We start from the raw sequence: 24,157 nt of genomic DNA, 5'->3' as shown, positions 1-24,157 counted from the left end.
ACAGACGTTATACTATAATGAATGTCTCCTGAAATTTCTTTGAATTTTTTTAAATTACATTTTTTGTACTTAAGATTTCAGTTAATCAGAAGTTTAGTTTTGGATGTGTGTGAGGTAGGGACACAATTTTACTCTCTTCCCCACGGCCATTTGGGACACTGTCATTCAGTCAATAAGCTACCCTCTTCCCCAAAGTTGGAAACGCCTTCTTTGTCACATATCAAACCCCATCCATATCTTTACACTGGAATCTATTTCTGGATTCTCTCTTCCATTCTATCAATCTCTTTGCCTGCTCCTAAGAAAATGCCATTCTGTTCTGAATAGTTTTACGGTATGTTTTAAGGACTGGAAAACCCAAGTTCTATTTTTTAAAATAACTTAAGAGATTTGACCTGCATATAAATTTTAAACGCATTTTATCAAGTTAAAAAAAACAGCACACAAAAAGATGTTCCACATCACTAGCCATCAGGGACGTGCAAATGGAACCCACAGTGACATGTCACTGTCTGTTTATCAGAATGGCTAAGGTTATAAACAGTGAGAGGACCAAGTGCTGACAAGGCTGCAAAGAAACTGGAACTCTCATACACTGCCTGTGGGAAGGTAAAATGGTGCAAACATTCTAGAAATCTTTTGGCAGTTTCTTACAAAACACATGGTTACCATGTGACTCGGCAATGAAACTCTTGGGGATTTATCCCAGAGAAATGAGCAGTTAGGTTCACACAAAAAGCAGTATGCAAATAGTCTTGGCAGCCTTATTCATAAAAGCTGGAATCAGCCCAAATGTCCCTAAATGGTTAAACTAACTCTGGTACAAGCAGACAGTAGGATAAAAAGGACAACCTATTAACACTGAACTATCCAGAGGGATCCCGGGGCATCCTTCTTATGGAAAAAGTCCAACCTCAAAAGCTTTCGTACCACGTGATCCCATTCACACACACTCTTGAAACGACAGACTGTAAAGACAGCCGATTAGTGGCCGTCAGGGGATGGGGGGGTGAACAAAAGGGGCAGCAGGAGGGAGGCCTTCGTGCTGAGCAAGCAGTTCTGCATCTTGACCAGGGAGCCGGTTATACAACTCTAAGCACGGCTGCATAGGACCAGACGCACACACACCCCATCCAAAAACACACGTGAAAACTGGATGAGTCTGTAGTCTAGTTAATGGAGTGGTACCCATGTCAATGTCATGGCTTTGACACTAAACTGTAAGATAAGATGCCACTGAGGGAAGCTGGGTGACAGATACAAAGGGCTCTATGCACTAATTTTATAACTTCCCATGAGGCTATAATTATTTCAAAATAAAAGGTTTTAAAAAGTAACAGACTAGGTAATTCAGACCAACCGACCAGCTAAGGCAACATTTTTAAAAAGACAGACAAAATTAAAAACAAACAGTATGTGCTTAAAGTCACTGGTTAGCTACCAAGGGACTAAAGAACTACAAGCCAACCCCAGGAGTGAGCACCTGCTGCTGGCAGCACCAGTGATCCCAGAGCAGGCACTCAAAACCCAGAGGAGGACCAGAGCTTCTCAGAGTCTTCAAGGGCTGGCGGGACCAAACCTGGAGACCAGAGCCACTGCAGGTAAACCAGGAAACCCCTCACAATGGGTTTTGAAGCCAAAAGACCAATCCCCAGACATAAGCATAAAATTCAGGGCACCTGGCTGAAGCCAGTGCTGAGCCCCTCCAATCTTGAAACGGGAGGGAGGTGCTCCAGGCGGCCAGCCCCAGGTCTCTGACCAGAAGCACACGGAAAGACTCTCTGGAAAAGGACACGTTTCCAGGCTTCAGTGTATTTCTGTAGATTTTCATACCCAACATCCAGACCTTTATAAACAGAACTACAGAAGCTCTAAGTAATGGTATTATTAGACACAGACTCTAAACTGTGCTTATCATGCCCAAAGAGGTAAAAGAAATGACTGAAAACTATGACAAGGATATAGAAACTATAAAAAAATAGAAATTCATAGAGACAAAAACACAAGAACTAAGAGTTCAATGGATGTGTTTAACGGCAAAGAAGACACCGCTGAAGAGAGAATTAGTGACGTGGAATATAGGTCAAAAAAATACCCAAACTAGAAAGGACAGTAAAAGAAGACAGGGTCAGGGACAGGAAGAATGACGTGAGATGGGCTGACTTACAGATGAATGGAGTCCCAGAAGCACAGGGGAGAGAGAAGTGGAGAAGAGCAATATTTGAAGAAGTAATGGCTGAGACTTTTTCCAAAAGTGACCCAAAAATTCTACAAAAACTACAGATTACAGAACCACTATTAACCCTAGAACCCCAAGCAAGATAAACACAAAGAAAATTCATTCTAGGTCTATCATGGTAAAACTATGAAAACCAAAGATGAAGACAAAATCTCCAGAGAGGCCGAGAAAATGAACAGATCACCTCCCACAGAGTAAAGAGTGGCAGATAACCTCTCAACAAAAAAGGAAAAAACTGAGAAGACAACAGAATGTGATCTTTACAGTGCTAAGAAATAAATGCCCAACTAAAGTTCTATACCCAGCAAAAATAAAGACATTTCAGACAGACAAATTAGAGTTTACTGCCCACAAACGGACACCACGGAGAACACTAAGGCGTGTCTGTTCTTCAGGCTAAAGGAAATGGTCCCCTGCAAGGTCAGAGATGCAGAAAGAGATGCAGAGTCTTTAGAAAGGTAAATATGTGGGTAACCTAATGAATTCTGACTAGACACCTGGACGACCTGACCTGTCAGGAAGGGGGCTATGGTCAGAGGACGTAACAGGAGGTAAGGTGTGTGTTGGGAGGGGCACCGGGGTCAGAGGGCGGACCTTCATCTCCCACTGGAGGAAGTGACCTAACACTGCATGTTCAAGCAGAATGCCAGGTCTTTACCCTGGCTCCTCAGTGACAACCTTCCACCACTGGTGGCAGATGCCAGCGCTGCTCACAACACGGTGGTCTCCCTGCCCCTCTGGAGGCACATGGAGGGACTGCACTTGTACAGATTGTGGAAAGTCTGTGTGGTCATGTGACATGCCCTGGCCAACGCAATGAGAGCAGCAGGAGTGTGGCTCCTGTGGGAGCACTGAGAGCCACATGCACTCTTCCTTCTCCACAGCCCCGGCCACGTTCCAGGCATGGAGTCTTTGTCAGCTGGGTCCCAAGGACGCAGGAGCAGACTCCCTGCCCTCAGCAGACTAGACGTGTTGCAGCATGAGCAGATAAAAAACGGGTTGTTTTAAGGCTCCCAAATTTGGGACAGCTCAGCGCTCCATCTCTCCTAGCAAAGCTGAGCTCTATTGCCCAGCCCCGCTTCTCACGGTTCTAAATGGTGAAATCTCACAGTGTGGCCTTGGCATACAGGCCTTCACATGAGCAAAAGGACGCGAGAGAGAGAGAGAGGAGAGGCCCTGCTCCCTCAGCCAGGGAGGCAGAGCTGGGTTCTGTGACATAAAACCACCTTAAACACACTGATCAGGGCTCCGTCGAGGATGCTCACTCGATACCGCTCTCCTTCTCCTAAGCAGCTTACAGACTTGTGTGAATATTCACAGCAAAGGCCAACTTGTTATTTTTCTGATATGTGAACAGAGGGTCTGCGATGACTCCCAGGTCTGAGCTATTGTTGCCATGAAACGTACAGAGAACCTCCAAGAGACTTGCGGTTTGACCAGAACCTCACGGCTGAGCGACATGACATTCTTGACAGTAGCGCAGAACTCACTTGCCCACGTTGTCAAAGGGCATAGGTGCATAAGCCAGAAGCCACGTGCAGCCTGTGCATCCACTCAGTTTCTCATTTTGGTGAGAGCCTTGGCTCTTGCCTCATTTAAACAAACACATCTAAAACTAAAGAAATGGAGAAAGTGCTGTGCAAGCACATAACTTAGAAATGTGGAAGCAGGTAAGAAAAAAAGGCAGCTGGAAGGATTGAAAGTGATGACTTTGGAGCAACAAAAATTTGGGATTAGGGGTGTGGGGCCAAGACCACTGACACTCAGCAGAACTATTTCACTTTCTGAACTATTTTTACTTAAATAAACTTGAAGGAAAATAATTTCCTACAAATGGAAAAACAACAATGAGGAAAAAAACCCAAGTTTACACCAAGGGATCATTCGAGGTCACCATGGAAGAAGAGCTTCAGAATGATCCCCAGGGAGGTTATTAAGGGGCCACTTAGGAGAGAGGTGTGGGGACGGGCCATCTCCAGGAGCTGTGACCTTGGTTGCAGGGTGCAGGCTGGCAGAGCACCCCCTGACCTCACTTTCCTCCCCTCCTCCTCCTCCTGCTGACCCGGCAGGAGCTCCCACCGACCAAACAGGCTGGAAGCCAGCAGGCCTGAGAGACGGGCAATGTCCCCACGATGCTCCCATCACAATGACCATCATAACGTGTCCCATGATGCCCCTCACAATGTGCCCCCACGATGCCCCCTCTCACAATGCCCATCACAACATGCCCCATGATGCCCCCCACGACGTGCACCCACAATGCCCCCCCACAACGTGCCCCCATGATGCCTCCCAGTGGGCCCGCCACTGTGCACCCCTTCCACACAGCCTCCTGAAGCAGAGGGCAGGTGGGGAGGTGGGTGCATGTCGGGGGGTGAATGGAAGCATCCACACACAGCCCCAACAACAGACCACACACCTCAGCTATCCTTCCAGGCAAATCCCCCAAGGATCTGGGGTGGCACAAAAACACCAAAATAGCAGAGAGGTTGCTTTTTTTATCTTTAAACAGTTCTGTGTCACAATTAACTCCTTTGGCACAGACAAGCAGTAGGTGCAGCCAGTAAACAAGGGCATGAGGGGACGGCCACCTTGCCTTGAGTCTTTGCAAATAACATCAGCAAGAAGCAGCCAAGACAGAAGGCACATCCCTGCTCCTCTGTCTCTTGAAGTGGCAATGTAGCCCCGGGTGGGGCAGGGCAGGGCCGACGGTAGCGGACGCTCAGTCCAGGGCACGCCACGTGGTGCAGACTTTGTGGAAAGCACCTCCAAGGCAGCCGAGGAAGGCTCACGGCAGGCGTGCTCCTTGCTCAGTCACTCCCGTCTCAAGAAGGCATTTCTCTGGAGTCCCTGACGGCTGTCTGTGGAGGCAGGCCAGGGCAACGTTGATGCCACAGCGCGTCTCAGACGCACCGCGTCTCAGCAGCAGTCACCGAGCCCTGGTAAAGCTGAGCAGCTCACCTGGTGGGCATGAAAGCTCCTAACAATGCGTTGTGAGAAGCCGTACACACAACGTGACCCCAATGCCCTGAGACACCAATCCGCATGGAGAGAAGAATGGCCTTCAGGGAGTCCCTAGGGCTTCCACGGTGGCCAGCTCTGGCTGCTGGGATTGTGAAAGGCCTCTTATAGTGAGCGAGGGTTTCTGTGCAAACTTCTGGTCAAATGCAGATGACACAACAAGCAGACCCACCACATGTGTAGGGGTGCGGGCAAAAGTCGTAGGGCCCGCCCTGCAGTCCCACTCTGCTCGAGCTACAAGCTGGAGGTCAGGGAGTGGACCCCTGAGAATACATGCACCTGACCCAAGCCGAGCCAAACCTCTAAATCCAGAATGGTTCACAGATCACGAGCCATCGATGACGCCCAGGGAGCAACTTGGAGTCATCTGGTGGCTGCACATCTGACATGCAGTGATGGAGTCCATTCCAAAAGCCACACGCTGACCCTGGCCCAGAGGCAGCAACTGCAGAGCAGACCATCTGTGGCTCCACACACTGGCCGGCAGAGATTTAGCGCACGCCTGTAGAGTTTATTTCCCAGTGACACCTGTCAAACCCATGAGAACACTGAGATGACACTGGAGACAGGTCCCATCAGGCTGGGGTGGGAGACATGGACAGAGACCGAGAGGTCAACTCAGTCCTGGCATATCAACTGCACACCCTGGAACTCCTGTCTGCCCTCCTCCACTCACTCCAAACAGACCTCAGCAAGTCTGCCCGCAATGCTCACTCACGTTCCCAAACTGCCTAGCTTGCAGCCACTCCTAAGGGAGGTACGGGACCTTGGGGACTGGAACCCAGCCCTCCACCCTTGGTCTCAGGAACTGACATAGGCCTCCCTTTGGCATTAGGTGGAATGGTCCACAACGTGTCCGTGGTTCCCTCCTTACGTTCATAAAGAAAATCTCCAGGGGACGTTAGCAACATGGTGGCGTGAGCTTACCCGGGACTCTCTCCCCTCCAGATTACAACCGAAAAGAGCAAGTGCTTTCCAACCAAAAAAAAAATCCTAATAACAGAAATCGTTGGAGACCCACAGCCGCCAAACGACGGAGGGCGGAGAAGCTGGAGCTGACCTTGAAAGAGCTGGAACAGGGTAGGAGAGAACTTGAATCGCTAGAGACTGGAATCGCTGCCACGGGTGCGGGGAGGGGCTGCACATCTGGGGATCGTCCAGGACTCCCACCACTGGTACAGTGGAAACCGTCTAATGGGGGAAAGCTTTCGCATGGGGGAACTCCAGCAAGCCAGGGCCCCAGGAGACCAGAAAGTGAGGCCTGATCCAATACAGGTCGGCTTGTGAGAGAAAGTGCTCCTCCTCTCCCAATGCAAGCTGCGCACCACCATTGGCTGAAGGAAGAGGGCTCAGAATGCAAGGCTCTCGACCCCCATCTAGTGGCGACAGGCTGTAACCGTAACCGAATAATACCATCATGCACAAAAACCGCTCCTCTACCATCCAGCAATTTACAAAAGCTCCAGGCCAAAAGGAAAACAATAAAAATAGAGAAGTAGGTCCTGAGGGCTTGGAAATAGGTAAACTAAGTGAAGATGAGTTCAAAATAGCTATCCTCAAAGGACTCAATGAGGTAAAGGGAAATATAGAGAAACAAGTCAAAGAGTTCTGGAGTTACTTCACAAAACAGATTGAAACTATAAAGAAGAATCAATCAGAAATACTAGAGATGAAAAATACAATGGATCAGATAAAACAGAATACGGATTCCCTGAATGCCCGTGTAGACACCGAAGAGGAGAAAATTAGCATAATCGAAGATAGACAGGCTGAATGGCTCCAGACAGAGGAAGAAAGAGAACTAAGAATTTAAAAAACTGAAGAAAATCTCAGTGAAATAGCTGACTCGATGAGAAAATGCAACTTAAGAATCGTCAGAATTCCTGAGGGCGTAGAAAAGGAAAATGGAGCAGAAAGTGTGCTCAACAAAATAAGACAACTTCCCAAATCTAGGGATTGAGAGAGAAACGTGTGTGGAGGAAGCTTTCAGATCTCCTAGATTTGTCAATGTAAAAAGACCTACTGCAAGACACACAGTAGTAAAAATGGCAAAAATGAAGGACAAAGAAAGAATACTCAGGGCAGCAAGGCAGAAGAAAGTAACCTACAAAGGAACCCCTATCACACTTTCAGTGGATTTCTCTACAGAAACCTTACAAGCTAGGAGAGATGGGAGTGACATATTCAAAATTTTAAAGGATAAAAATCTTCAGCCAAGAATACTCTATCCAGCAAAAATATCCTTCAGATATGAGAGAGAAATTAAATCTTTTCCAGACAAACAAAAGCGAAGGGACTTCGTAGTCACAAGACCTCCACTACAAGAAATCCTCAAGAAGGCTCTCACACCTGACATAAGAAAAAAAGGGAGAAAGGGGTCACAAAACACAGAGTAGGGAGACAAACAGATAGAATCGGAATAGCATAGCAAATATTCAACTACAGCATTAGGATAAAGGGAAGGAAATCACCAAAGCAAAGACAATCATCACTCTAACCACAAACTCACAACACAAGTTGGAATAAGAGATGAAAATAATAATTTAGGAGGGGAGGAGGAAAGGGGCTGAAACAGTCTAGGCTAAGGAAGTAAGAGACCACCAGAAAATGGACTATGTTATACACGAGATTCTGAATACAAACTTCAGGGTAGCCACTAAACTAAAAAATAGAACAGAGACACAAAACATAAATAAGGAAAAATCTAAGAAACCCAGCATAAGAAATTGCAGAAGTCAATGGACAGGCTAAAACACACAGGACGAGAAACAAAGGAAACACAGGAAAACCGGAAAACGAGCAACAGAATGACAGCAGTAAGCCCTCATGCATCAACACTCACCCTCAATGTAAACGGACTGAACTCTCCCATAAAAAGACACAGAGTGGCAAAATGGATTAAAGAGCAAGATCCAACAATTTGTTGTCTCCAGGAAACACACCTCAGCTCCAAGGACAAACACAGGCTCAGAGTGAAGAGGTGGAAGACAATACTCCCAGCTAATAGCAAACAAAAGAAAGCAGGTGTCGCAATACTTCTATCAGACAAAACAGACTTCAAGATAAGGCAGGTAAAGAGAGACACAGAGGGCCAATATGTAATGATCAAAGGGACACTTCATCAAGAAGAAATAACGCTTATAAATATCTATGCACCCAACACAGGAGCACCAAAGTTCATGAAGCAACTATTAACAAACCTAAAAAAAGATATTAAAAATAACACAATAATAGTAAGGGACCTCAACACCCCACTCACATCAATGGACAGATCATCCAGACAGAAAATCAACAACGAAATAGGGGAGCTAAACGAAAAGCTAAAACAGTTGGACTTAATAGACATATATAGAACACTCCATCCAAAAACAGCAGAATACACGGTCTTCTCAAGGGCGCATGGAAGGTTCTCAAGGATAGACCATATGTTGGGAAACAAGGCAAGCCTCTACAAATTTAAAAGAATTAAAATAATAACAAGCATCTTCTCCAATCATAACGCTGTAATGCTAGAAATTAATTACAAGAAAAAAGCTGAGAAAGGCACAAGGATGTGGAGACTAAACAATACGCTATTGAACAAGCAATGGATCGTTGAAGAAATTAAAGAAGAAATCAAAAAACACCTGGAGACAAATGAAAATGATAACATTCCATACCAACTCATATGGGATGCAGCAAAAGCTGTATGAAGAGGAAAATTCATTGCAATTCAGGCACTTCTTAACAAACAAGAAAAATCCCAAATCAGCAATCTTCAGCTACACCTAACTGAATCAGAGAAAGAAGAACAAACAAAGCCCAAAGTCAGCAGAAGGAGAGAAATAATAAAAATCAGAGCAGAAATAAATGCTGTTGAAACAAAAAACGCAGTATAAAGGATCAATGAAACAAAGAGCTGGTTCTTTCAGAAGATAAATAAAACTGACAAACCCCTAGCCAGACTTACAAAGAAAAAAAGAGAGAAAGCTCAAATAAACAAAATCAGAAACGAAAGAGGAGTAATAACAACAGACTCCACAGAAATACAATGGATTATAAGAGAATACCACGAAAAACTATATGCCAGCAAAATGGATAACCTAGAGGAAACGGATAAATTCTTGGAGTCCTACAATCTCCCAAAGCTCACTCAAGAAGAAGCAGACAATTTGAACAGACCAATCACAAGGAAAGAGACTGAAACAGCCATCAAAAGCATCCCAAAGAATAAAACCCCAGGACCAGACGGCTTCCCTGGGGAATTCTACCAAACTTTCAGAGAGGATTTAATACCTATCCTTTTCAAGCTATTCCAAAAAATTAGGGAGGATGGAACACTTCCTAACACATTCTACGAGGCCAACATCACGCTGATACCAAAGCCTGACAAAGACAGCACAAAAAAGGGGAACTACAGGCCAATATCGCTGATGGACATAGATGCAAAAATTCTCAACAAAATTTTGGCAATCGGAATTCAGCAATTCATCCAAAGGATCATACATCATGAACAAGTGGGATTCATACCAGGGACACAGGGATGGTTCACAAAAAATCAAACAACCTGATCAAAAAATAGGCTGGAGACATGAACAGACATTTCTCCAAACAAGATATACAGATGGCCAATAGGCACATGAAAAGATGTTCATCATCACTGTGCATCAGGGAAATACAAATCAAAACTACACTAAGATACCAGCTTACACCCATTAGAATGACAAAAATAACTAAAACAAATAGTAACAAATGCTGGGAGAGGTTGTGGAGGAAAAGGAACCCTCATACACTGCTGGTGGGAATGCAAACTGGTGCAGCCACTATGGAATACAGTATGGAGATTCCTCAAAAAATTAAAAATAGAACTACCATACGATCCAGCTATCCCAGTACTGGGTGTCTATCCAAAGAACCTGAAATCAGCAACTCCAAAAGTCCCATGCACCCCAATGTTCATTGCTGCATTATTTACAATCGCCAAGACATGGAAGCAACCTAAGTGCCCATCAACAGATGATTGGATAAAGAAGATGTGGTGTATATATACAATGGAATACTACTCAGCCACAAAAAAGAACAAAATTGTCCCATTTGCAACAACATGGATGGAACTTGAGGGAATTATGTTAAGTGAAATAAGTCAGATAGAGAAAAATGATCTCTGTATGACTCCACTCATATGAGGAATTTAAAAATGCGGACAAAGAGAACAGATTAGTGGCTACCGGGGGAAAGGTGGGGTGGAGGGGTGCACCTACAACATGACTGACAAACAATAATGTACAACTGAAATTTCACAAGATTGTAACCTATCATTAACTCAATAAAAAATAATAATTTAAAAAAAAAAGAAAGAAAACCTCTAAAACTACAACAGCTTATGAAGAAGCTTGTGGAGAACCTGCACCCTGCTCAACTGTCATAACCCGCTGGGGACAGAAGGGGCTCCCCGACCCGCCTCACCTAGGAGTGAGAACTGAGGGCACCGCTTTGAGGATGGACTCAGGTTTCAAGGAACATTGTTCAGCTTTTCTCCTGCTCCCTCCTGTCCGAGTTGCTTCCACCACCCCCAAAGTGGCTCTGGTTTTGTGCAGCTGTGAGCTCCACAAGGCAGGACTGGGTCTGTTCTGTTCATCACCTGGGGCCTCGCACAGTGGGTCCCCAACACAGGTGCTCACTTCCTGAAGCCTGCACACAGTGAATCTTCAAAACAGGTGCTCACTTCCTGGAGCCCATGCACAGTGGGTCCTCGACACAGGTGCTCACTTTCTAGAGCCTGCGCACAGTGAGTCCTCAACACACATGCTAACTTCCCTGCAGCCTGCAAACAGAGACTCTTTAAAACAGGTGCTCACTTCCTGGAGCCCACGCACAGTGGGTCCTCGACACAGGTGCTCACTTTCTAGAGCCTGCACACAATGGGTCCTCAACACATGCTGACTTCTTGGAGCCTGCAAACAGAGGGTCCCCAACACACATGCTCACTTCCTGGAGCCCACGCACAGTGAGTCCTCAACAATTGTTGATTGACTCAACAGATGAGAGGCCTCACCTCAGTCATCCCTGCTTCCCACAGGCATTCCTTCCCCTCGTCTACCTTTACCTTTGCCACTTTCCTGAGATGTTTCCACAGCAAGTGGCTTCACGTGAAGTCATTCCTGGCTTCACTTTCCATTCTCACCAATCAGCACCTATGTGGTGCGTGCTGGGGTTTACCCTGGTTCTCCTTGGCTGCTTTTATCACCTCTTGCTGTTAAATGTTTGTTGCCCATGCTTATACAGACGTGTGTGCATGCCCCCGCCCCCGCCACCAGACAGGCAAACACAGCCTTTGTGGGGTCTCCTGTACCTCCGAGCACGGTGACGTCACCTCTGGTCTACTTTGAAACAGCAAACACCAGTCAGTTCCTAGCGCAGAAGTGATAAGCATATGGAACAAGATGGACTACCTGCTGATGACATCGCTGTTCAACCTGATCCCAGGAGCCCACGACTTCTGCTTCCAGGTTTGGAAGTGCTCTCCTGTGTAGTCTGACTCACATGCAGAACAATCCTGGGGGCACAGACCCCTGCCCAGCCTCTGCACCAGTACAGTTCAAGACCTTCGCCACAACCGGCCACAGCCCCAAGAGGTACCGCCCACCCCCTCACTGCACCCTCACTCCCCATGCTCTGTCCTACCCAGACTCACCCCACACACACTGCCCACTGCCTGGAGGAAACACCTCGTTCCCCGAGAACCCAGCACACTTCAGCCGTGTGGCTGCTTGGAACCCCTGATACCCTCCCACCAGCCAGGACCATCCCCCTCTTCCCTGGGCCATCCCTCGCCACGCTGCTCCTCCTCTGACAGAGGAATGACATGCCAGATGCGCATGAAGTTACTGCTGCCATCTGAGCTGGAGACTGACTGGGGACAGGCTGGCCATGAAGAGCAGAACACAGGGCAGCACCGACGCCACAGAGCAGCATGTGGGAGGCCTGAGGTCTGGGTCCAGGGATGTTCCGGAAGCACAGGGAGACTGTCTCTGCAGTTGTTCCAAGGATCTGTACACTATCTCTACTGGGTCGGGGGGCTGCTGCCAGACTCTGCCACTCCTGGAGGGGCACAGGGGACAGACACAGCCCTGGGGGGACCGAGCTGGGTGGGGCAGTACATGGGAAGCAGGTCAGGAGGAACAGCAAGAGCCAGCGGAGCACAACGTTTCAGAAGCCAGGAAGGAAAGACAGACAGCCACACACACGGAAGGCCCCAGGAGGGGAGGCCAGGGCTGCAGTGAGCACCAGGAGTTCAGGCTGACCTCAGCAAACGACTTCCACCTAGCAGGAGGGGCATGCTGGCAAGTAACGGCTAGAGCTGCTGCCCACTTACCCACCAGCCTGGCCTTGCAGCATGTTAACAGGTCCCCACCACTGGCCCCTAGCTCACCAAGAGTACGTCTGTCACATGGGAGCCCACTTACCACCACCCCACCCTGCTCTGGGAGAGGGACTCTCCTGGACCTGGGCCTGCCAAATGCCAGGACCACCAGCTGATTAACGTCCACCAGACAAGCGCATGAGTCCTGGGTTTTCTAGTAGGTTTAGCTCAAAGGATTCAGGAAATCTAGATATTTGCTTCTTGGCATCATTTGAGTTCCCTGCAAATATTATATTTATAATTCAGATTATATTTATAATCTGAAAAATTGCTCTTTGCTCTACAGTGACATTTAGTTTAAATACTGTAATGAAGAGGGAAAGACAGCGACGTTCAACATTCCTAACTTTATTGCCCTCATGAAAGACAAATTGTGCCTCCGCTCACCCATCTGACCCCAGCCACCGCCAACCCTGTGGCTACTGAAATACATCAAAACCCCCAGGAGCGGAAGATGGGAGCCTCAAGTGGACGCACAGGAGTGGGAGCAGCGGAGGTGGGCCAGCGTCTCTGCAGGCCAGGCTAACGTGTGCGGTGGTAATTCTGACGGAGAAAACCACCCAGCCACTTGTTTCTGCGAAAGGACACACTCAGGAAAGTTCACAGTACTGAAAAAATTGAGGTAAACACCCTGGGACGTTTTCCTTCCCTCAACGGCAGGAATAAAGGATCGCCACCCGCACCCTGCAGCCGTCCATCATTCAGACCTACCTGCTTGTCTCATGAGTTCTCCTCCCAGACCCCTGAAAAGCAACGAGAACATGCAGGTTAAAATCTGATACTATACAAAACAACACAGAACATCATCACCATGTAACAGCTGTAAGCTCAGGCTTCAAGAAAAATGAAGATGTTAACTAGTTGCTTTTTTATGACAAGTATGAACTACTTTTTATGAAAAGATCTGAAAACACGTGCTGTAACCAGCTTCCAGATGTCTCGACTCCTAACTGGGGTTATTCTGATCTTCAGTTTTTACTGGATACAATCCTTACTGGGATTAATCGCATCATACACTCACACAGAACAAATTCCAAATACTGCTCAACCCTCACTCTGTAAGGACTAAAGGAATTTAAGACACCAAAAAGATACCATCATCTAGTCCAGGGAAGAGATCCACTAATGCTCCGTCATAAACAAAACCAGGAGAAGAAATCCTGCCTGTTCTAGATACCTAATTAGTATCTGACACTGACAACTGGAAATTGGTAAACAGGAATAAAGAAACACCCAGACGCGAAGACAGAAAATTAATTTATGAGACTCTGGCTTCTGCCCCAGAGAGAATAACAGGATCCAGATTTGCCCTCCTGCCTTAAACAACTAGAAAATTGGGCGAAATATATGAAACAAAGATTCAGATGCTGAAAAACAGAGGTCCCGGGAGGAGGAAAGCAAGCGGACGGAGCCCTAGGGTCCCAGGGCACAGCCTGAGGATGGCTCCAGACGCAGAGCAAGGAGCGAAGCCCAGGGGAGCCCCTGCCCTTCTGAGTCAAGGAGCTCGAGAGGGAAGGTGGGGAGGCCCAGGTGCTGGAATTTGAGGGGCCAGGGAGCAGCAGACAGACAGCTCTGGAGCTCCACAGGGGTCCCCTCAACCCGGGCGCTGACTGAGAGCTGAACGTGCAAGAGAAGACACTAGCTGAGCCTGAGAGGAAAGAAACGCTTGGAGGTAGAAGGCAGGACACTTTTGGAGCCCACATGGGGTGGGAAGAGCCCCCGGCAGCCAGAGCAGCAATGCCCGGTCACGCACGAGACACAGGCAGAATCCTCTCGAGGGAGCGCCGCAGCAGTCAGCAAGCTTGCCCTGGACCTGCCACAGGGCTTCAGAGCAGGCCTGGAAAGGACCCAAGGGAGTCCAACCAACCTAATGCCTACCAGAAAGCCACAGCCAGCACTGTCAGAAGGAGTGCAACAAGACCCAAGTCCAGCAACGAGAGCCTCATGCAGCCCGGCACCGACACAAGTGCGAGAAAACCCACCAACATAACCAGACACAGAAACGTCCAAGAAGACAGAGTCAGCACGCAAGGTCAATAAGACAGCTATTATAGGCTCCACATGTCCAGGAAGGCAGAGGGAAACAGGCATGAAGAGGAGAGAAAGGAAAGGTACAAAGAGACACAGATGGAACTTTAGGAAATAAACACGAATCCGAAAAGAAGAATGCAACTAACAGCAGTCGGAACAAAAACCAAAATAATAAAAAGCAAGAGGTTTAAAAGGATCTTGCTACAAAGAAATGCTGAAAGACTAAGAGGATCATGTAAAACTGACAGCGGAGTCAATTCAAACGAGCTCCTGTGGCCAAATATGGGACAATCTGAGCAAGAAAAAGAGTAACAATGATGCTAATGAATTACCACACACTGGGGGCAAAAAGCACCCACGAGTCTCAGGGATACATCAGAGAGAGCCGAGGGGTGGGACGGAAAGTTGTTCTTCCCACACAAACTCCAAGTCACAACGTAGAAAGAATGAGGGGATCGGACAAGCACCCTGAGTCAGGCAAGGAGGGAAGGAAAGCGGGGACTCAGACAGCCCAAAGCCCCGCACCGCTTCGCTCCCCAGCCGAGAGGACGCACCTCCCACTGGCTCATCTGATCTTCTGGAGGCCACCTGCACCAGGGATCAAACTCAGCACCTCCACTAGGGGACAACCAGACCAGCATGCACCCCGCGTGGCCAACACAAGTATCCACACAGCCATGCAGCCATACTGTGGTTACGCCAGACCTAACTGTGGAACAACCTGGCAAACCCAGAATGCAGAAGATTACACAAGACAACTGGCCCAAACTCTCAAAAAAGACCATCTCATGAAAAACAGAAGAGCAGGGACTGAACACTATCCAACACAGTCTGTGACGCTGAGCAGATCCCGGCTGGTGGGGGTAGGGGTGCTACGAAAACACCAGAGGACAACTGGAGGACCTGGCTCACCATGACGCCCGTGGGTTTGGTGCTGACACTGTGGTTGTGAAGAGCGGCGGTGCAGGTTACACAGAGAAGGCTCTCCCACAACTCATCCTCACGTTTCAGAGCTCAAACATCATGCCTACAACTTAGCTTCTGCAAAGAAAACAAACAGTACAGAGAGAGAAGCCCACTAGCTAAGACAAAGCAAACGGTCAAAATGTTAATAACTGATGAAGCCAGGGAAAAGGGGTACAGGTATTCTCTACACTATTCTTTAAATTTTGTTTAGGCCCATAATTCAAGATAAAACACTGGGAGTGAGAGAAAAGCAGTCCTTGCTACACCCTCTCCCAGGGAGCCTTTTCTGAGGACAGTAAACCACAGAGAACGCAGTTCCTAATGGCACTCAAATCAGTGAGAAAGCACAGGGAGAGCCATGCAGAGACGAAGGAGAGCCGGCGCCCTGGGGCCCACGGCCACTGCTCCCAGGACAGCTGGGCAGCCCTCACAGGACAACTGAATCAGGAATCTCCAAGGGGCCTCAGCTTTACTCACAGAAGGGACAGGCGCACACTCCCTGGGGGACCACAGCATGGGGCTGGGGCCACAGTGATAGCCCACCCTGGGGGCTGCCTCCGCGTGCCTCTCACATATACATCTCACATGTCCCACTCCAAGGTCAAGATCCATCTTCACTTGACTACATGAGCTGCCGTTTCCATTTACTCAGAGTCCACGTTGCTTTAAGACTTCTGTGCTTCTGTCCTGCAAATGACGGCCTGTCACCGCTCCTACAGGAGGGCCTGCCACTGCTGGGTGACATGCAGGGACTCCGATGTGGCCATCACAAGCAATAATGCCATCATGTACTCAAGTGTCACAGGAAATTCAACCCAGGGCTTCCAGAGCACCGGGCCCCTCAGAGGTGCTGGGCTTCAGAACTCGGTTCCCAGTGGGCCACGGGCACCACTGCAGCCTGGCTAGGACTCCCAGCCCTCCCCTTCTGCCCAACAGGGAATGAGCTTTCCCTCAACCCTGCTGGACACAGCGAGTGCTCAGAGCTCCCACCACGCACAGCAGACCTCCCAGCACAACCCCGCCCGGCAGGCCAGCACTGACAACTCACATGTCACAGGGACAGCACCCCATTAGCTTGTCAGAACCCCCAGGATGCTCTGGTTCTGCTTCCTTCCTGCTGGTGCCGGGGGCTCTGCGGTCACATGGACACACAGCTCTAGCCCCGGGCTGAACCTAAGGGGTTCCTCAAAGGCAGAGGAAGTTTGCTCCACAGCCAGGGTCACTTTCCGGGGAAGATGGAGGCCGTGGCTAGAAAGGTCTGATGCTCTGTCCCAGCTGCGGGGAGGTTGCCTCTGAGCCCCCAGGATGCTGTGCCGCACAGGAGTTCTCTGTGCACCTGGGCCTTGGGCCCTGATGGGTGGTCTTTGCTGGCAGGTGGGCTACACAGAATCAGCTCCACCTGATAAAAACCCTGGACATCAAGGCTCAGGTGGGCCCCCCTAGGTGGCAAGAGCCGTGCGTGTGTCCTGAGTGGCCGCTGGGAGGGTTCAGGGCCGCCTGCATGACTCCACTGGGAAGGGAAAATGGGAAGCTTGTGCCTGGTCTCCCTGGACTCTGCCCTGTGGGCCTCTTCTGCTGCTATTTAACCTGTGTGTGGCTGCAGTGGCCACAGCCGTTGAGTGTAACGGCTTTGCTGAGTTCTGCATCCTTCCAGCATGTCACCAAGCCTGACGGTGGTCTCAGGGATCCCCAAAGTCACAATAAGAAAACAATATTCCAAGGAAATAATGGGATTACCTTGGATATGAGAGCTCAGAATGAGTGGATGTGGGTATAACACCCACTTGCAACCAACTGCAGGGGTGACGTGACCTCGCTCCTGTGGTCACTGACTGGGGCCTCTGGCCGGGATGTGTGTGTGGGTGGCACAAAGTGGATAAACAATGCAGTGGCACCCAGGCCTGGGTCCCCGGAGAGCCACTGCAGCACAGGGAGGGTCCACGTCTGACTGTTCCACACTGACCTCACTGAAGAGTGTTATTGTCTATTTGTTCTTAAGATCCATCCCTAAAAACAAAGAGCACATGCACGTTTAGAATCTGTGAGATGCTGGCAGATGTCAGAAGCCTACAGCTTCCAGATAAAGCTGCGCCTAACACGCGCATTCAGTCGCCCTGTGGCGGCCATCTGCATGTGGTTCCCTGCCGGCTCTGAACCGTGGCTCTTTAGTCCAGTGAAGTCCAAGCCATTTCATCAGAAAGAAACGAACATGGTTTTATATGAGGGTGAGTTACTCCTTTCTCGCTGTTAAAACAGAGGAAATGCTGGCCGTGTCAGAGCAATCGCCGAGAGCAGCCTGCATCGCAGGGGCTCAGCCCCTGGGGGCTCCCGTGGGAATGGCAGCAGCAGAGTCCGCCCCAGGCCTACCAAGGTGCAGGCCCCTCCTCACAAGCTACCAAGGAAAGCCTGACCCCAGAATGGTCACCTTCGTGCTGAAGGCAGAGCCCGCCCTCCTGCCCACCCACAGTGAGTCCTGTCCGTCTGGGTCCACGCAAGGCTCCACCAGGTGCTTCTGGCCCAAGTCCACTAATGTGCACTCTGGCAGGAAGCAGAGCCGCAAGTCCCGGCAGACATGCACCTGTAGGACGGCACAGAGGCAGTGCCCAGCAAGCGAAGGCAGTCGCTGAGAGAGCCAAAGCCTGGCACACCTCCACACCAACCACGTCCCAGAGACACTCGCAGGATGTGGATGAGCCCTGCTCAGGCCTACAGGCTCGCTCAGCCACGGGTGGTCCGTGGGACAGGAAGGTCTGACTGTTAGTGGGAACGGAGGCAGCACCTGTGCAGTCTCACCAGGGACAGACTTGTCCAGAAAAGGGGATTCTGAAATAAAACAGGGGCAGAGACTTAAAGGAGACCAACTGTAGATGATAAGCACCAACTCAGAGCGGCCCCAAGTCAACAAATGGCAACACCAGCGACTACACAGACCATCCGGTTGGCTCCAGAGGGAAGACCCTGGCCTGAGCTCTGGAGAAGGGAGGCTGGAGACGGCGGGAGGCTGTCCGGAACACTGGAGGCAGGAGGCGGCAAAAATGAGAACAGGCTGATGCTACCCTACACAGTTACATTAAAAAGCCATTAAGAAAAACGAAAAGGCAAGCCAGAGACTGGGACAAAATTCTGGCAAACCATATGTCTACAAAGAGCTCACATCCCAAATACGTAAAGAAAACTGACACCTCAGTAAGAAGAAGACAGACCATGAAATTTTTTTAATGAGCAAAAGATTTGAACACTCACTGCATGGAAGAAGATAGAGGATGACCTGTCATCACAGGAGAAGATCAAGGTCACAAGTCACCAGGGAAATGCAAATCAAAGTGGCCCACGGGAACGCCTCCATTTAAGACTGTCCACACCTAGTGCTAACAAGAACACAGACAGCTCTCACCTGCAGCTGGTGGGAGGAACACGGCACAGCTGTTTCACAAGGTCTGTCAGTGTCTTAAAAACACACATGTGCCACGCGACCCAGCACCACCGCTCTGAGGGATTCACCCCGGAGAAAGGAAAGCACAAGTGCACACCAAGACTCATGCACCAGTGTCCACAGCAGCTTTACCCTAATGCCAAGAGCTGATACAACTCATACGTCCACCACCCGGCGAGCAGAGAAACACACCAAGCACATGCACACCACTGGAAACCACACAGCAGTGCGTGGGAACACACACTGCACACGCAGCAACACGGATGAATCTCAGAAACATCACGTGAAGTGAAAGAAACCAGACCCCGAAGACTTCATAGTATGATCCCATCTTCATGAAATTTAAAAAAGGCAGCGCCATGGTGACAGAGAGCAGATGGCGGGGCTGCCGGGCTGGGGGGGTGTCAGCCACGCTGGCTGCTCTGTCGTGGCTGTGGCCACATGACTGTCTGCAACCATCAGGACGAGCCAGCCTTACATGTCAAGAAACCTCAACAAAACTTAAAAATACCAATGCGACTTTTCCTATCTCTTGACTGTAAGCAGCGCTAACACCTGCACAATCAAAGAAGCTCAGTGCAGACATCAGGGAGGACGATTCAATAGTAGCCTCACAACTCAGCTGCTGAAAAGAGTGACCCGACCACCCAACCTTTACTGACAGTGCATTTTCTTCAATTAGACACAAATCATAAGAACTTCAGGTTTGTAAAGCTTACCTGTATAACTGACGATCGTAAAGCTAAAGATAAAGAATTGAAAGTTCTTTAGTTATGTAAGTTATTTGTGTTTTTAAAATAACACAGGAGGTATACAACATTAATGGGCATCAAACCAAGAACAAGGAGAAAATGGTACAGGAGGCGCCTCAGCTGGGCTGGCCTCAGAGCTGACTGCAAGACCCAAGTACGGAGCCTCTCCACTCCGTGAGGGCTCACCCCTCACTAGGCCCCTGACAAGTACCATCTCACCGAACCCTCACAACAGCCCACTTTCCCACTTGGGAGGGAAACTGAGGCACAGCCAGTGAGGGGAGCCAGGACTGACCCGCGTTCTGGCCCCAGGGTCCAATTCATAACCGTTCCCCGAGACGGCCTCTCAGGAAGAAAACTAAGCATTCCAACCCGGGTTCTGATGATCCTTTTTCTTCTGAAAAACTCAGAAGCGCCTCCCAGCATCGCCACTGCCATTGCAGCTAAAATTTACTGAAGGTTCACTGTGCCAAACTCCACGGACACTCTAAACGCAGTCTCTAATCCCCAAACGAGCAAGGACGTGGGCGTGTCGTTGCCCACACTTCACAGGAGGAGGAGCCCAGTCTCGGGATCTACACCACTGCCGGTGTGACACTCGCACACCCACACACTGGGCCTGAAAGTCAGATGTGAGCGCCAGGCTCCGCTTCAAAAGGGGGAGATTAAATAAGCAGACTAAACAGCTTTGCCAAAATCACAAACCGAGTTAACACACTAATAGGATAAGGGTTTGAAATCAAAACAGTGTATTTTTATACGAAGGGGAAAATCTGGAAAAATACAAAACTTCACGCAGAACAACAAACAGTAAAGCCGTTAAATCCTCGTGATTCTCATGTTTTCCTGTAACGTTAGCACCCAGAGCTCATACTTTACCTGGAGTCACAGATGCCTTTGAGAATCTCACAAACCCAGAAAAATACACACACCCTCTCCCCAGAGAAGTGCACCCAAAAATTCTGGGTGTAATTCAGACTCAAGATTCCCGCCTAGAGGCAGAGTTGGGAATCAAAGGGCTTCGTGCTTATCCTACGCGCCATCTCCACGAGAACAGGCCGCCTCTGCGACCAAAGGCAGGGAATGCGCCCTGAGTCGCTGAGCTCCCCCGAGGAGGAGGACGGCGGGCACCATGAGACATAGACAAGGACTGGACACGGGAGCTGAGTGCTATCTGCAACACCCAGACTACGCTGGCCATTAGTCAACTTCTGTCTTGCCCTGAGGACACTTTGGCCACATGAGAAGAAACTCTGAGAAGCTCACTTTCTCTGAGATTTCTTCCCATCCAGACAAACCCATAAGGCATCGGCCACAAGAGAGCAGCCGATGGAGAGAGCCGCTGTGAGCAGACAGAGCCCGGGTCAGCCAACAGGCCCCAGGACCGGTCCTCAGCGGGAAGCTTTCTGGTCATCAGACCCCAGGGCTTCACATGGGGCTGAGGAGAGTGGAGAGAGCTCTAGCGATCAGGTGGACACTGGCCAGGCTCCGAGAGGCTTCGAGAAAGGGGCACGCTCCAGCACTGCACACAGACCTGCTGGTGAATCTGCTTCAGGCCCTGCACCACTGTTTCATCCAGGTAGTCCGCGACGGGCCTGTGGAAGGTCAAGCACAACCTGTGAGAGGCGGAGGACAATGAGAACCAAGGAAGCCACGGCTCGGGCCTGCATTCTGTCTGGGGCCCGTCAGCTCCCCTAAACACCTGCAGGGGACTCCCCCAAAGCAGCGTCCACTCAAGGGGGTGATGGAAGGACCTTCACTGGAAAGCTCTGACAGAGGCAGCAGTCTGCTGACAAAGGAAACAGTCCTGCAACAAGGAAAGAAGGAGGCCAGCTTGAGAGCCGGGACCCCTGGGGACAGGGAGCACTGAGAGCCCTGGGGGCACTGAGGCCCTGGGGACGGGGAGCACTTGAGGGCCCTGGGGCAGGGAGCAGCCAGGTTCGCAGCTCTGGAAAAGAGACAGGACAGCTGAGCTGAGAGCAGGGCCTGTGGCCAGAGAGGAGCTCGCCCAGTGGCCCTTCGCCATCCTGTGAAGGCCTGCTCACGAGGCTGGCCCTCACTGGCACCAGAAACCTGGATCTCAGGAGGGTTCCTACCGTTCCCTAAACGATGAGGGTGGCTCCCTGCACCCACACTGCTTGTACAAAGCACGAGGCTTATGCTGAAGCCTGCTTTCCTTCTGGGAGTCTGGAGTTTTAGCACATACCAGACAGAATACCCACATGACCAGTCCCCCATGAACCCTGGGCACTGGTCCCTTGACCCTCCCTGGTGGGTGACATGGCATACGTGTCGTCACACTGCGTGCCAGCAAATGAGGTGCACCCGTGTGGCTGCACTGGGAGGGCAATCACGCCTGGTCTCCCCTGGACTTCTCCTCAGCCAGGTGAGCACTGCTGTGACGCCAGGTCCTCGGCCCAGCCCCCGGGGCCACTGCACCCACACAAGACACCCTTGAAACAGACCATGCTTGTGAGCCTGAGCCTGAGGCGAAAGACGACCAGACTCCGGGGCCCCTTGGTGAGAGGAGGGGTCATGGTGGTGTCTCACTGTCATTCTGTCCCCAGGCAACCACCCAAAGTGACACGACACGACTCAGTTCTCGCACTGAGTCCAAGAACCAGGTCACAGACATTACATGCGTCATGAACTCTCACTTTCGAGGAAAAGTCGGGTGGAGAGAAGAGTACGAAAAACTGAGTGGTTCTTCGCAAACGTCCTCACAAGCGTAAACTTCTCAAATGAGCCTGCATCGCGAGCTTATTCATCCACACAAATTTCACCAACGGAAAAAGTGCTTGGTGGAAACTTTTACCTCTATATTCTCTGATATTTTAAATTATGAAAAGTGACAAATGAACGAAGACTACTGACTATGTGAGCGACTCAGTACTGCCTCTGCCGTCACAGTCTGACTCACCACCTCAGACAGCGGGAGGCGGCCTGAGAGCACAGCTGCTTAACGCTCATGGCCATCAGCAGCCCCACCTGGCTCCCCGGAGGGAGGCTGCTCCATCAGAGGATGTGGCTTGTCAGAGGAGAGGGGACCACTGATGAACCTCGTCAAATAAACAGTGGGGACCTGCAGACCCGGGACACGGACACAAACAACAAACGCGAGTACCATGGGGTCCCGCGGGAGAGTGGTGCTCACCTGTCCTCCTGCACTGCCAGTCTGGACAGGCTGTGGGCAACCTCCGCACAGGCCAGCACTGCCCCATGCCGCGTGTGCAGGTCCAGACTCTGCGTCATCGACAGCAGACGTGGGAAGACTGCAAAGGACAAGGGCGGAGGACACGTGGCATGAACACAGAGGATAATTTGTAGACATGCGGATTCAGGATCCAAGGGGAGAAATGCACTACTGAAAGTGATCCTGTCAGGATCATTATTGCAACATCCAGGACTTAACCTCAAGTCACCAACATGCCACACTCCTCAGCGCTCGGAGTGAGCAGGACCTGACTGAGGACACCTCCTGCACCCCGAGTAGCACATGCCCTCCGGGTCCCCAGACACAGGGTGGGTGACACAGGTCGAGAACAGAGAGCAGGGAAAAAGGAAAACAGGCTGTTTCCAGGTCTTTGCTGTCATCAAGTGGGCAGAGCAGGATAGAGGCCGAGCCGAGGGTGCTCCATTGCACACGCGGTGCGCCCCAGCTCAGGAGCCTGTTCTCTCCTGCTTGGAGCAGAGGCAGCCTCTGAGCCTTCTGTGCTCTGGGGCCAGAGAGCAAGGCCACAGAAGCCTTATAGCCTGGCAGAAAGTGCAGATGAGGAGCCACCTCCACACTGGCTCTGCCCCGCCAGCCTGGGAGACTCACAGCCCTGAGCCTCAGCTTCCACAAATGCACAAATGCAGTGGAGGGTGTAAAAGCCAGGAGAGCTCCCACACACACACTCAAACCTGCAGCTGGCAGCCATCAGCGTTTAAGAATCGGGTGGGCCGGCCCGGTAGCGCAGCAGTTAAGTGCGCACATTCTGCTTCAGCAGGCCGGGGTTCACCAGTTCGGATTCCGGGTGCAGACATGGCACCACTTGGCACGCCATGCTGTGGCAGGCGTCCCACATAGAAAGTAAAGGAAGATGGGCACGGATGTTAGCTCAGGGCCAGTCTTCCTCAGCAAAAAGAGGAGGATTGGCAGCAGTTAGCTCAGGGCTAATCTTCCAAAAAAAAAAAAAGAAGAAGAATCGGGGAATCCCCTATCTTGGGGCCGCTGACACTTTTGACCTGGGCAGAAAGGATGACACCAAGCACCCCTTCATGCAGGCAAAGACTGTCCATTAAAGGCAAGATTCCCGAGTAAGGTTAATTAA

At 50.1% G+C, this 24,157-nt stretch overlaps 1 protein-coding gene across 5 annotated transcripts in view; it reads right to left on the bottom strand.

Annotated features, from left to right (window-relative positions):
- Positions 1 to 24,157, bottom strand: part of TBCD (tubulin folding cofactor D) — a 194,283-nt gene that overhangs the window by 32,862 nt on the left and 137,264 nt on the right. For 2 of the 5 annotated variants that reach the window (XM_070483903.1, XM_070483902.1), the window contains exons 20-23: positions 22,999 to 23,116; positions 21,379 to 21,460; positions 19,812 to 19,834; positions 13,374 to 13,405 (exon numbers count right to left, since the gene is read on the bottom strand). In XM_070483903.1, the coding sequence (XP_070340004.1) occupies positions 13,374 to 13,405; positions 19,812 to 19,834; positions 21,379 to 21,460; positions 22,999 to 23,116 (255 nt within the window). The remainder of the gene's footprint in view (positions 1 to 13,373; positions 13,406 to 19,811; positions 19,835 to 21,378; positions 21,461 to 22,998; positions 23,117 to 24,157) is intronic. The other 3 variants (XM_014865030.3, XM_044744316.2, XM_070483904.1) reach the window with 2 other exon arrangements.

The sequence above is a fragment of the Equus asinus genome, chromosome 13, assembly GCF_041296235.1.
Source record: "Equus asinus isolate D_3611 breed Donkey chromosome 13, EquAss-T2T_v2, whole genome shotgun sequence".
Taxonomy (NCBI): Eukaryota; Metazoa; Chordata; class Mammalia; order Perissodactyla; family Equidae; genus Equus; species Equus asinus.
The sequence above is the reverse complement of the archived record's forward strand: the minus strand, read 5'-3'. Positions and strand labels throughout refer to the sequence as shown.